This window comes from Mirounga leonina, unplaced genomic scaffold (genome assembly GCF_011800145.1).
Source record: "Mirounga leonina isolate KUSES-001 unplaced genomic scaffold, KU_Mleo_1.0 Mir_170, whole genome shotgun sequence".
Taxonomy (NCBI): Eukaryota; Metazoa; Chordata; class Mammalia; order Carnivora; family Phocidae; genus Mirounga; species Mirounga leonina.
In genome coordinates, this window is record NW_023270433.1 from 32,916,992 (window position 1) to 32,930,935 (window position 13,944).

Genomic DNA, 13,944 nt, shown 5'->3' on the forward strand with positions numbered 1-13,944 from the left:
ACAAACGGTAGGATTTCCTTCCTTTTCATGGTCAACAACAGGGGCTGTTGTATATATATATACACCTTCTTTATCCATTTGTTGGTTGACAGACACTCTGCCTGTTTCCACATCTGTTTCCACACCTCAGCTATTGTGAATAAGGCTGCATTGAACATGGGAGTGCAGATATCTCTTCAAGACCATATTTTCCTTTCCTTTGGATATATACCCCCCAAAATGGGATTGATGGTGGTTCCACCTTTAGTTTTTTGAGGAAACTCCATACTGTTTTCCACAGTGGCTTCACCAGTTTGCATTCCCCCAAACACTGCACAAGGGTTCTTTTTTCTCCACACCCTTGCCATCAGTTATTATCTCTTGTCTTTTTGATGACAGCCATTCTAACAAGTGTGAGTTGATACCTCATTGTCATTGTGATTTGTCTTTCCCTGATGATGAGTGATTTTGAGCACCTTTTCACTTACCTGTTGGCCATTTGTATGTCTTTTTTTGGAAAATGTCTATTCAGTTCCTCTGCCCATTTTTAAATCATATTGTTTGCTTCTTTTGCTATTGAGTTATATGAGTTCTTTATATATTTTGTATATTAACCTCTTATCAGATATATTATTTGCAAATATTTTCTCCTATTCCATAGGTTATCTTTTCATTTTGCTCTTTTTTTTTTTTAAAGATTTTACTTATTTATTTGACAGAGAGAGAGATAGCGAGAGCAGGAACACAAACAGGGGGAGTGGGAGAGGGAAAAGCAGGCTTCCTGCCGAGCAGGGAGCCCGATGCGGGGCTCGATCCGAGGACCCTGGGATCATGACCTGAGCTGAAGGCAGATGCTGAACGAAAGAGCCACCCAGGCGCCCCTATTTTGTTCTTTCTTTTGCTGTGCAGAAGCTATTCAATGTGATGCAGCCCCACTAGTTAATTTTTGCTTTTGTTGCTTGTGCTTTTGGTGTCACATCCACATAATCATTGCCAAGACTAATTAACATCAAAGAGTTTTTCCCCCTGTTTTCTTTCCAGAGTTTTATGGTTTGGGGTCTTACGTTTAGGACTTTAATCCATTTTGAGTTAATTTTTGTGTGTGGTGTAAGATAGGGGTTCAATTTCATTCTTCTGCATGTGGTGATGCAGTTTTCCCAACACCATTTATTCAAGAGACTATCCTTTCCCCCATTGAGTACTCTTAACTTCCTTGTCAAATATTAGTTGACTGTATATGTGAGAGTTCATTTCTGAGCTTTTGATTTTGTTTCATTGGTCTAGATGTCTATTTTTATACCTGTACCATACTATTTTGGTTATTATAGCTTTGTAGTATGGTTTGAAATAAGGAATTGTGATGCTTTGCTCTTCGTTTTCAGGATTGCTTTGGCTATTCATAATCTATTGCAGTTCCAGAGAAGTTTTAGGATGGATTTTCCTATTCCTGTGAAAAATTCCAATGGGATTTTGATAGGGATTGCACTGAATCTATAGATAGGCTTGGGTAGTATGGACATTTTAACAATATTAATTCTTCTGATCCATTAACATGGGATATCTTTCCATTTGTTTGTCTTCTTCAATTTCTTTTATCAGATTCTCATGTAGTTTTCAGTGTATAGAACTTTCATCCCCTTTGTTAAATTTATTCCTAAGTGTTTTATTGTTTTTGATGCTAATGTGAATGAGATTGTTTTCTTTCTTTTTTTAGATGTTTTGCTGTTAGTATATGCAAATACAACTGATTTCTTGATATTGATTTTGTATCCTACAACTTTGCTGAATTTGTTGATCAGTTCTAACAGTTTCTTGGTGGATTTTCTATATATAAGATCATATGTTCTGTAAACAGAGATGATCTTACTTATTCCTTTTCTTTTGAATGCTTTTTCTTTTTCTTGCCTGATCATTCGGGCTAGGATTTCCAGTACTATGTTGAATAGGTGTGGTGAAAGGGGGCACCCTTGTCTTGTTCCTGATCTTAGATAAAAGACTTCCAACCATTCATTGTTGAGTATGATACTAGCTGTGGGCTTGTCACATATGGCCTTTATTATACTTAGGTATGTTCCTCCTTTATCTAATTTATTTAACAAATTTATCAAGAAAAGATGTTGTACATCGTCAAATGCTTTTTTTTGCATCTATTGTGATGATTAAATGATTTTTATCTTTTATTCTATTAATATGGTGTCACATTGATTGATTTGTATATATAGAACCATCCTTGCAACCCAGAGATAAATGACACTTGATCATAATATATAACGTGCTGTTGAATTTGGTGTGCTAATATTTTGTTGAGGATTTTTGCATCTATATCCATCAGGGATATTGGTCTGTAGTTTTCTTATCGTGTTCTTATCTGTCTTTGGTATCAGGGTAATGCTGACTTTGTAAAATGAATTTGGGAGTATTCCCTCCTATACTATTTTTTTGGAAGAGTTTGAGAAGAATTGGTGCTAAGGTTTCTTTAAATGTTTGGTAGAATTCACCCATGAAATCATAAGGTCCTAAGTTTTCTTTTTTGGGAGGTTTTTGATTACTGATTCAATCTCCTTACTCATTATTGGTCTCTTCAGATTTCCTATTTGTTCATAATTCAGTCTTGGTAGCTTTGTTTCTAGAACTTTTTCCATTTCTTCTAGGTTATCCAATTTGTTGGCATATAGTTAGTCATAGTAGTCTTAAGATTCTTGTATTTCTGCGGTATCAGTTGCACTGTCTTCTCTTTCATTTCTGATTTTATTCGAGTCTTGTCTCTTTTTTCTTAGTCTAGCTAAAGGTTAGTTGATTTTGTTTATTGTTGAAAACCATCTCTAGTTTCACTGATCCTTTCTATTGTTTTTCTGGTCTCTGTTTCATTTATTTCTGATCTGATCTTTGTGATTTCCTTCATTCTGCTAACTTTGGGTTTAATTTTTTTTTTTCCTAGTTCCTAGAGGTGTACAGTTAGTTTGTTTATTTAAGATCATTGACTTCAGTTCACATTTTGGTTTCACATTCAAGAGTTCTGTGCTCTTGTCTAAGTCACTTAATTACTCTCTGCCTCAGTTGCTTTGTCTCTAAAATAGGGGGAAAAAACAAGTTCTTCGGAGGACTAACACAGCTGATCAAAATAAGTCAGTTAGCAGGATATATGGTGCATAATAACGCAATGAATCCTAGAGGCTATTATGATTTAATATCTGTCTCCCTGGCTAGAGTTCAAGTCCCATGGGGCAGAGCCCACAGTCGTATCCCCAGCACTTGGGACAGTGTCTAGCATGCAGGTGAAGAATGAATCTGTCCTACCTCACACTTGATGTTCACTTGCAGATTTGTCAGCAACCGCTGGATTTTCTCTATGAAAATAAGGTCCACAGCCAGATTATGGAATTTGCTTTCAAATTTGTTGATGACATCATTGGCCTGTAAAGATATATAAAAAGTAAAGGAGGGGGGTTTAATTTGGAACCTACAGACTTTGGAACCAGAGGGGGACGGGCTCAATTTTTTGAAAAAGGGGGCTTGGCAGACCCATCAGGCAATGAGCAAGGGTGACCTGGGAGCCTGGCTGGAGGTCAGGGGCAGGACTCCCTGACCTGGTCCAGGTATTCACTCTCCATCTTCTCCATGTTGATCATGATTAAACTTTCAACAAACTCTATTCGGGAAGCTTCCTTCTCCAGTCGATGACACAGTAAGTCAATTTCTTCAGAAGAAAAGTTGCCTCCCTCAGAAAACAATCTGAAAATAGTTTGAGAGAAATACAAACCACTGATCAGACCTGAAACTTCCCACCCATCCCAAAACCTGTGGTTGACAAAGCTTTAGAAACTATAGGATCACAGAAAAATGAATACAGGTGATTCAAAGAGAGAAGCAGTGAAATAACCCAAATGTCCTTCAAGGGAGGAACAGAGAAACAACATGTGGTGTTTACACACAATGGAGTAGTACGCAGCCTTAAGGAGGAATGACATTCTGACATATGCTATATGATGACTCTTGAAGATATTATGTTAAGTGAAATAAGCCAGACACACAAAAGGACAAACACTGTATGATTTCACTTATATGAGGCACCTACGATAGTCAAATTCACAGAGACAAAAAATGGAATTATGACTACCAGGGGCTGGGGGAGGAGAGTGGGAGTTAGTGTTTAATGCATTCAGAGTTTCAGTTTATGAAGATGAAAAATTTTGGAGAGGGATAGTGCACAACAATGTGAATGTACTTAATGCTACTGAACTAACTGTCCACCTGAAAAATGGTTAAAATGCACAGTTTTAGTCATATATTTTGTCACAATAAAAAAGTAAGGAAAACAAGACCACTTCTCAAGAGAGAACGCCCAGTGCCCACAGGGGCCCCAGATGCAGGCTCTCACCTGCAGTGCTTGATGAACTCAATGTTGGTTAAGCGAAGCTTGCCCATGCTCTCCTCCAAGTACTGGCGGAAGCTGCGCAGGGACACCTGGATGACATCAACATAGCTAAGCAGCTCCCGGTGCAGCGTGCTGCTGAGACTAACCAGCCTGTGGGACACAGGAGGGCAGGGGGGTGACCCGGGTGTGGAAGGGCAGCCTTGGGGCTGCCTGAGCTCCACTGCTGTGCGCAGCTGTGGAGCCACAGAACCACGGCCATGTTCCTCTGGGTAGAAAAAGAGGCTAAAAGGAAATTCAAAATGCCAGTGTGTGCAGGACACAGTGTGGAACTCTCCATGTGCTGTAGCAGAGGACATCCCTCTCCTCTCTCTAGCCCTTGCCACCAAATTACTAAAGGAATCCCCAGGTCCCACTGGATCTTCAGCCTCCCTGCAGTGATCTGTCTTTCTCTAACCCCCAGCAATGTGGCTCCTGGGGCTGGTGCTCTCCCGAAGGAGCACCCTGCAAGTTTCCTCTTTACCTTTAAGTCCACCCTAACCAGCAGCCTCTTGTGTACCGGACACCTGTGAGGGCTCCTCACCTGTTACCTGAATGAGGGCTCCATCTCAAATCCCTGAATGGCCTCCTTGGAACCCCTCACTCTGCCGTGAGCACATCCTCACCTCAAGCTGGGCCAGTGCTCCTTCCTGAGGGGAAAATTCTGTCTCCTCTTCACCTTCCTCCATTCCAGGCTGGGGGGAGTGGGCGGCCTCCTGCAGGAAGCTCTTCCTGATCCCCCTTGATGGAAGTGGGCTTTCCCCACATGGACATTTCAGGGCAGGTTAGTAGCATCCCTGCATCCTGACCATGTGCGACCTTTTTTCTCTCCCTGGCTGTTCACCCAGCCCCCAGCTCCCCACCAGACGGTTCACACAGTTAAGACTCTGACTTGTGTGAAGAGGTGAGCTGAAAAGAGAAGGTTGCTGTGGGGCCTGGACAACTGACTCGTATCCACCAGGATGGAGCAGCCAAAGGCTGACATCTCGTGTCTGGGATTCCAGGAACCTCACCTCTGGCTCTTTGTGGCATTCAAGAAGATGTGCTCCATGTCGTAAATCTTGCGGCGGAAGTTTTTGCTCTTTATGTTTTGCTCTTCTTGGAACTGGCAGAACATCAGCCTCTCCTTCCTTAGCGTCTCAGTCACCCCAGCACAGTGGCTGTCCAGCCGCTCTTGATGAAGCAAGAGCTCAGCTGAAAAAGGACAAGGGGGAGCTGAGGCCCTCTGGGATCTCAGGTCACCTCAGGACGTTCCTCTCCTGGATGGCGACCGCTGCCCTCGCCAGGGCTTGGCTTGGGAATGGGTGCAGATCTGAGAGAGGCCAATCTGAGACTGCCCCAGGGTCTCTAACTGGAGAGGAGGCTGTCCAGGCTGTGAGCAGGGGGGGTCCCTGCATGTGAAGACACCCAGGAGCAGGTGGGTTGGGTAGAGGGGGTTGGGAAAGGTGGGGATTGTGGTGAGAGAGTCTGGAGAAAACAGCCAGCACAGACACTGGGCAAGGTCGTCAGAGTTTGTTCCTGTCTATCAGTGGCTGCTCTTTCCAGGGAGCTTGAATTCCAAAGGACTTCTAGGGTGGAGTAAATGGAACGAGGATTTGGCTTCAAGGGCTCCATCAGAGGCCTTTAGAGCTGGCAAATAGCCCCAGGTCAGCCACCCTGTCTTCCTACTGCCTGCAGGTGCAAGTGCGGTCATCCCAGCTCTGCCAAAAATGAGTGCAGGGACCTTGTTTCTCTGACCTCAATCTCCCCATTGTGCACTGGGGCAGGGAGCCAGGGAAGGGGCAGGAAATCAGCCTTCATAGAGCATCTCAATTTATATTTATATTTAATGCACACATTTTCCAGATGAACACAATGAGGTTCCAAAACCACGCAGGGCTCCCCAGGCCACAAGCACAGGGACTCCAGGCCAGGCTGTCTGATTCCATAACTCTGTCACTGTTCCAGGCAGGAGGAGTTTGGTTGGGACCATGTGGGGTCACTCTGGGAGCTCAAAGGGTCTATGAAAAAGTCTGAAGTGTGACCCAACTGAAAACCCAACAGGGTCATCGAGGATCCAACTAAAAGTATGCCACCCTCTAATGGAGCCCTCTGCCTAAGAGAGAAAGGGCACCTCTTTTTCAGTTATAAATTGTGAGCTTAAATTAATGGGTACCACTTGCTCATGATTCCTCACTGTACCCTTTCAGAAAGAGTTAATTACCACCAAACAATATCCCCTTCTGCAAGTAAGGGAGGGATCAGAGAGGTCAGGTAACATGTCCAGAGTCACACAGCTAGAGAGGCCGATCCTAATAGCTCTGATTCCTGAGCTACAAGCTTGCCTCTAGAGCACCTGCTATGCAGGTATGTATCCGATAGGTGTGTGAGCAGATCTGGTATTCACACAGCTAGAACAGGACAGTACTCTTCATTCTAGTATCTAAAGTTCTGTTTAAAAAAAATTTTTTTTTAATTTCAAATGTGGGTTCTGAGTACTGCCTTGTCTGCCAGCCTGAGGGGTGGAACCCTCACACAGGGGCACCTAATGAATGTAGAACCGCGGTGGCACAGACTCCAGGTGGGTCTCTACCTGCCCTGACATTATGGATGTCCTTTTCAATGCGCTTGGCTCTTGGCTCATGCAGATGCTGACGCAGCTCCAATTCTGATTCCAGTTCATTGATCTTGGTGGTCACCATGACCCGGGTTTTGAGGACACATTGGTCAAACCACTTCTCTAGGTGATCGAAAAAGCCAGCTCGAAGTCTGAGGGAGAGACCAGTGAGGGTCAGCTCTGCCAGCTGGAGAGAGCTTTTCATATCGATACAGAAAGTTCTTCCCCCTTTCACTTCTTCCTTATTTTATTTCCCAACTATGTTATATTCCTTTGTCTGGATAGACCATCATGAATTTAACCAGACTCCTGCTGGAGGACACTGGATGGTTTCCAACCATCTGTTCTTCAAAAAAGGCTGCAATGTCAAGTGTAAAATTTCTATAGGATACATTCCCTGAACTGGAATTGTTGAATCAAAGGCTAGAATACATATGTGGTTCTTGAAGATATGACTGACCTGCTTTCATGGCAAGGCAGCCGGAACTGCCATCTGCAATAACAGTTCCCATTTCTCCACAGCCTCAGAGCAGATTGCCAAGCTTTTGAATTTGTCAATTTCATCATGGTTTGACCGAAACTGAGCATACTGGCATGTGTTTAAGCCTATTTAATTTCTTTTTCTACATACTATCCATTAATATCTTTTGCCCATTTCTCCATTGTGTAGATGCTGTTTTTCTTATCAATTTCTTTATATGGGCACTCCTTATATATTGGGAACATGAGGTCATTTGATTGTGATGTGAGCTGTAAATATTTTTCCCAACTCATCACTTCTTCCTTATCAAAATTTATGAATTGTTAAGATGGCTATGTATTGTTAAAGTGTTGGTTTTCCCCCAAATTTATCAATAGATTCAATTCAATAAAATTTATCTATAGATTCAATGCAATCAGGACACCTGGGTGGCTCAGTTGGTTAAGCATCTGACTCTTGGTTTCGGCTCAGGTCATAATCTCATGGGTCATGAGATCAAACCCCACGTCAGGCTCTAAGCTCAGTGGGGATTCTTCTTGAAAATTCTCTCTCTCTGCCCCTCCCCACCTTGCGTGCACACACACTGTCTAAAATAAATGAGTAAATCTTTTTAAAAAAATTAAATAAAAATAAAAAGCTCAGCAGATGTCTTCTTCCAGAAACTGATAAGCTGATCTCAAGTTTATGCCGAAATGCAAATGGCCAAGGATAGTTGAGGAGAAGGCCAAAGTTGGAGAACTTACACTACCAGTTATTAAGACTTACTATAAAGCTACAGTAATCAGGCAGGGTGAGGCAGTAATGCAAGCATAGATACACAGAGAAATAGAAAGGAAGTGCGGCAGAACAGTGGGGAGAGGAGAGTCTTCTGGGGTCAAGTGGTTATCCATTTAGAAAGAAATCTGACTCCTATCTCACACATAAACAAAATTAATTCCAGGTGGATTTTACATCTATATGCGGAAATTTAAAACAATAACATTTGTAGTAAATACCATAGGAGGATACTTTCACGACCTTAGGGCAAGCAAAGATTTCTTGGATAAGATAGAAAGTACACTAACCCTAATGAAAAAATGTTGATGAATAGGACCTTATTACAAATAAGAATTTCTTTTCATCAAAAGATGCCTTTAGGTGAGTAAAAAAAAAAAAAGGCAAGCACAGAGAGGGATAAACATTTGCCACTTATTTACCTAACAAAAACCTCATATCTAGGATAGGTAACTTACTCACATAAATTAATAAGAAAAAAGATTGACAATCCACCAGGAAAAAATGGGCAAAAGATTTGACTAGGCATTTCAGAAAAGATAACCAAATGGTCAACAAGTATATGAAAAGGTACACATCATTACTCTTCAGGAAAATGCAAATTAAAACCACAATGAAACACCACTACATGTACACTGGAATGGCTAAAACAAAAACTGTTGGCAATACCAAGTGTTGATGAAGATGTGGAACAAATGGAACTCTCACACACTGTTGGAAACTGTTAAAACAAAATCACTTTTGAAAACTCTTTGGTAGTATCTTTTGGTTGTATCTTCTCAAGAGGGACATACATATAACCCTATGTCCCAACAATTCCACTCTCAGTTATATATCTAACAGAAATGGAGACATATGTTCACCAAAAGACTTGTACAAGAATATTTAACCCATGGAATGGGAGAAGATATTTGCAAATGACATATCAGATAAAGGGCTGGTATCCAAGATCTATAAAGAACTCATCAAACTCAACACCCAAAAAACAAATAATCCAGACAAGAAATGGGCAGAAGACATGAACAGACACCTTCTCCAAAGACAACATAAAAATGGCTAACAGACGCATGAAAAAATGCTCCACATTACTAGCCATCAGGGAAATACAAATCAAAACCACAATGAAATACCACCTTACACCAGTTAGAATGGCTAAAATTAACAAGACAGGGAACAACAATGTTGGCGAGGATGTGGAGAAAGGGGAACTCTCTTACACTGTTGGTGGGAATGCAAACTGGTACAGCCACTCTGGAAAACAGTATAGAGGTTCCTCAAGACATTAAAAATAGAGCTACCCTATGACCCAGTAATTGCACTACTGGGTATTTACCCCAAAGATACAGATGTAGTGAAAAGAAGGGGCACATGCATCCAATGTTCATAGCAGCAATATTCACAATAGCCAAACTGGAAGGAGCCAACATGTGCTTCATCTGATGAATGGATAAAGAAGATGTGGTTCATATATACAATGGAATATTACTCAGCCATCAGAAAGGATGAATACCTATCATTTGCATCGACATGGATGGAACTGGAGGGTATTATGCTAAGTGAAATAAGTCAAGCAGAGAAAGACATTTATCATATGGTTTCACTCATATGTGGAATATAAGGAATAGCACAGAGGACTATAGGGGAAGGGAGGGAAAACTGAATGGGAAGAAATTAGTGAGGGAGACAAACCATGGGAGACTCTAGACTCTGGGAAACAACTGAGGGTTGCAGAAGGGAAGGGGGTTGGGGGAATGGGGTAACCAAGTGATGGGTATTAAGGAGGGCACATGATGTGATGAGCACTGGGTGTAACACGCAACTTATGAATCATTGAACACTACATCAGAAACTAATGACGTACTATACGTTGGCTGATTGAACTTAAAAAAAAAAGAAGAAGAATGTTCAGGGTGGCATTGTTCCATTCCCCAATAAAAAACACTCCAAACGTGCCTCAGTAGTAGAATGGATAAAGAAAATGGGTTATGTATTTTTATAATGGAATACCACACAGAAATAAAAATGAGCTGAAACCACATTCAAAAATACATATGAATCTCACAAATATAATGAAAGAATTCCAACATAAAAGAGTACATTTTCTATGATTCTATTTAAATAAAGTTCAAAAACAAGCAAAAGAAGTTAGAATATTTGCTATCCTTAAGGAAGAGAGGGCAGTGCCTAGAGATGAATACATGAAGGGGCTCCTGGAGAGTTGGTCATGTTCTATTTGGGGGAGGGGCTACTGGTTACCAGGTGTGTTCCCTTTGGATGATTCATTAATGCATGATTTCCATACTTTTCAGTACTGTATCCTTCAACATGCAAATCCAATTAGTTTGACACAGAACTTTTTCTGGTTAATTCCAAGGCCAGATGGCATAGTGTTTGGTTCAAGACTCTGGAATCACATGGTCTAGATTCATATCCTAGATCCAACTACTTCTTAGCTCAGAGATCTTATCCAAATTACTAACTCCCTGAGCTTCAGTTTCTTTGTAACATAGGCTAATGATAGTACCTCTTTCATAGTTATTGAGAGTATTAAATTCTCTCAAAAAATATTAGCTCTTGTGGTGGTCCTTGCTTTTTTTCTTTAAGGAGAAGACAGACAATGGCTTGTGACAGAGAAGGAGAAAGGATGCGTTTCAAGTAAAGAGACATTTTCAAGGTGAGATGATGCTGAGGTGAAAGAGAAGAGTCCAAAAGCCTGACTTAACTCCTTCTACTCCCTGCCCATGTCTACACATAGGAGGTAGACTAATCAGGTGATCTCTAGCTGGTTAGTCCTAGCTATGACATTGTAGAGTCAGGAGTGCAATGGAAACGCTATCCTAAAGCCAACTGCAAATTTCCACATTGGGTCCAAATTCAAACACAGAGGCCCAGAAACTTGGGATTTAGGGGAGATAAATTCTCAGTGGTAGAATCATGGGTCATTTTTATATTCTTCATTGTACTTTTTTCAATTTTCTAATTTTCGGCAATTAATGTGTCATATAACCAGAGCCAAACACTATGCTGATATAAACTCATACCTAGGGTCTATAGCTACATAATTATTTAAAAAAAAAAAAAGGGAAGGAAGGAAGAAAGGGAAACCGCAAGATTCCACATGTGCCAGGGGTTCTAAAATCTTGCAGGGAAAACACTATTTCTTATGTACAAGGCCCAGGCCAGCAAGGCATCCTGGGACAGGCGGAGCGGGTTACTCTCACAGAAAATATCTGTGACTACAAATAATTCCTGGAAATTTACTATTTTTTTTTCATTGTTTCTCACCTCAACCCTCAGTTGCCTACATATTTTCTTTTTCAAGCTGAAACTAGTCCAATCTTTTATTATAATACCTCACCTTGTTAATAAACTTAGGACAGGAGAATGAGAATAAAATGGGTTTCTACTCACTGTTTCTTAATTTGTAAAACTAGTCTGGATGGAATGATCACTTGTTCTAGGAAGTTGGCACTGGAAATGTCATTGATGAGAATGGTAGAAAGGTTGGAATGGGGCTTCTTGCAATTCTCTTCTTTTTGTTCCAGGGTTAGGAAGACAAAATAAGTGTGTCCGCTGGAGGTTGTGAAGGACTCCATGTCCTCATCGGAGATCTTCCCCAGATTCTCTTCCTGGGCTTCAGCCTATGCAGAAGAGGAGACTTTAGACTTGACGTCATCAGACAGACCTGGGGATCCAACCACAGGATCCTTGATATCAAGGTTGTAAACCTGTGGGCTGAATCGTGCCTGTAATTATTTTTTGCCCAACATAGTGCTTTCAAAATCAGGAAATTCTAAAGAATTTGGATTTCGGATTTCTCTTAAAAATCAGAAAATCTGGCAATTCTGAGTCTCCATTCCCACATGGCATTATTGACTGGAGCTGAGTAATGAGTGCACAGGTGCCTTAGACTAAATGGTAGGTGCTCTCCGAAATTCATATCCCCAGTGTGTTGCTATTTGGAGGTGGGCTTTTAGGAGGTGATTAGGTCAGGAGGGAAAAGCCCTCATGAATGGGGTTAGTGCCCTTATAAAAGAGTTGGCTCTTTCGACCATATGAAGACACAGTGAGAATATGGCTGTCTACGAACCAGGAAGTGGGACCTCACCACACACCAAATCTGTCGGCACCCTGATCTTGGGCTTCCCAGTCTCCAGAACAGTGAGAAATAAATTTCTGTTGTTTATAAGCTGCCCAGTCTATGGTATTCTGTTATAGCAGTCCCAACAGACTAAGACAATCGTCTTCACCACTTGTCACTATTTTACAGTTGGTCTCCAGACCTCTTTTCTATTACATGGCTGTGGGCATTTGAATTTGGGATCCTTGCTCAAAAACAAGTCTCCTAAGCCAATTCTTCTACAGCAATGTAGGAAGATAGTCTTGCAATTTCATGATTATGGAATTCAAGTTACTGGTCTATGAATTGGAATGTGTTTTGAGGACAAATTTATTAATATGAGAGTAAATTCCCTGCACTCCAAGGAGAGCTCTGTCTGCCAACTTGGATATGGGTCTTTTCTGCTTCACAAGAGAATAGGAAGAGAGAGGGAATGGAGAGACTAGGTTGGTCTATATAGGAAAGAAGAGCTGGGAAAGAGATGACCAGGGAAGGACAAGGAAAGCCATACAGTTAAGGGGTGACTTCAGAGTAAGTTGCAGTATAAGATGTTAGGAGAAAAAAGTGAATTTTAAAAAGCACTGTTGTGAGATAAGAATTGGATTCCTGTTGACAAAATAAAAGACGTGCATACATTTATAAATCCCAATGGAGACTGCATCACTGGGGACCCCAGCTTGTATTAGGGATATGCAGAGTGAGCCTAGCACGCTTTCCCCATACCCAAGAATGGATCCATTGCTGGCCTACCTCATCCATAAATAAACTCTCATGTTCTTCCTCCTCCTCCTCCTCTTTCTCCTCCTCCTTCTTCTTCTTTTTCTTCTTCCTCTTCTCCTTCTCCCTCTCCTCCACCTTTGCCTTCTCTTCCTCCTCCTTCCTTTTCTCCTCCTCCATCTCCTCTTCTTGAATCATCACATTTTCCTGGTTCAGGGATGATTTTAAGGAGCTGTCTCTTTCAACTTGCATTTTTTCTGATTCCTGAACAGATTCCTCACTGGACTCATCCATCTTGTCACTCAGTACAGACTGTTCCTGCTGGCTCACTGCCATCTCTTCAGTTAAGGAAGACTCAAATCCTCGGTCATCTTCTTCTGTGTCTTCTGCTGGCCTGGAGGGACTTGTCCCGCTACTTTCACCTTCCTCACTTTTGCTCATTTCCACTTTAGCCCTCTGCTTGCTTCTCCATTTTCTCATACTCTCCTGGAAGTGCTTTTCGTGTGCTTCTGTTGATGACCAACCCCAAAAGCACAAGGAAAAACAGGTTACCAAGGTAGCCTGGATTGGGCCCACCCAGCCCACAAATGTACAAGAGTGAAGTCAGAGAGGATTAGACTTGAATTATAATAGTGTTACCTGGTTCCCTGAGTTTGAAAATGACTTCTCCATCCAAGGTCTACAAAGAAAAACCACAGGGCACTGAGTGAGCAGCACTGCTTTTCTCCGGAGTGCCACGTCTAAGGGCATCTCTTCTCATTTAAGTAGAAGCACCCACCCCTCCCCTTCAGCATCTGATGTGGGCCTTGACTACTTATTTTCCTGGGGTAATCAGAGTGTTCCCAAACCAGGGAATCAGTTTGCCT

General features: G+C 41.7%; 1 protein-coding gene across 4 annotated transcripts in view; it reads right to left on the minus strand.

The window, feature by feature from the left end:
• Positions 1-13,944, minus strand: part of CCDC180 (coiled-coil domain containing 180) — a 75,949-nt gene that overhangs the window by 25,404 nt on the left and 36,601 nt on the right. For all 4 annotated transcript variants that reach the window (XM_035016261.1, XM_035016260.1, XM_035016258.1 and 1 more), the window contains 8 exons: positions 13,718-13,757; positions 13,112-13,587; positions 11,653-11,882; positions 6,963-7,138; positions 5,404-5,584; positions 4,358-4,504; positions 3,567-3,711; positions 3,277-3,393 (listed from right to left, as the gene is read on the minus strand). In XM_035016261.1, coding sequence (XP_034872152.1) covers positions 3,277-3,393; positions 3,567-3,711; positions 4,358-4,504; positions 5,404-5,584; positions 6,963-7,138; positions 11,653-11,882; positions 13,112-13,587; positions 13,718-13,757 — 1,512 coding nt within the window. The remainder of the gene's footprint in view (positions 1-3,276; positions 3,394-3,566; positions 3,712-4,357; positions 4,505-5,403; positions 5,585-6,962; positions 7,139-11,652; positions 11,883-13,111; positions 13,588-13,717; positions 13,758-13,944) is intronic.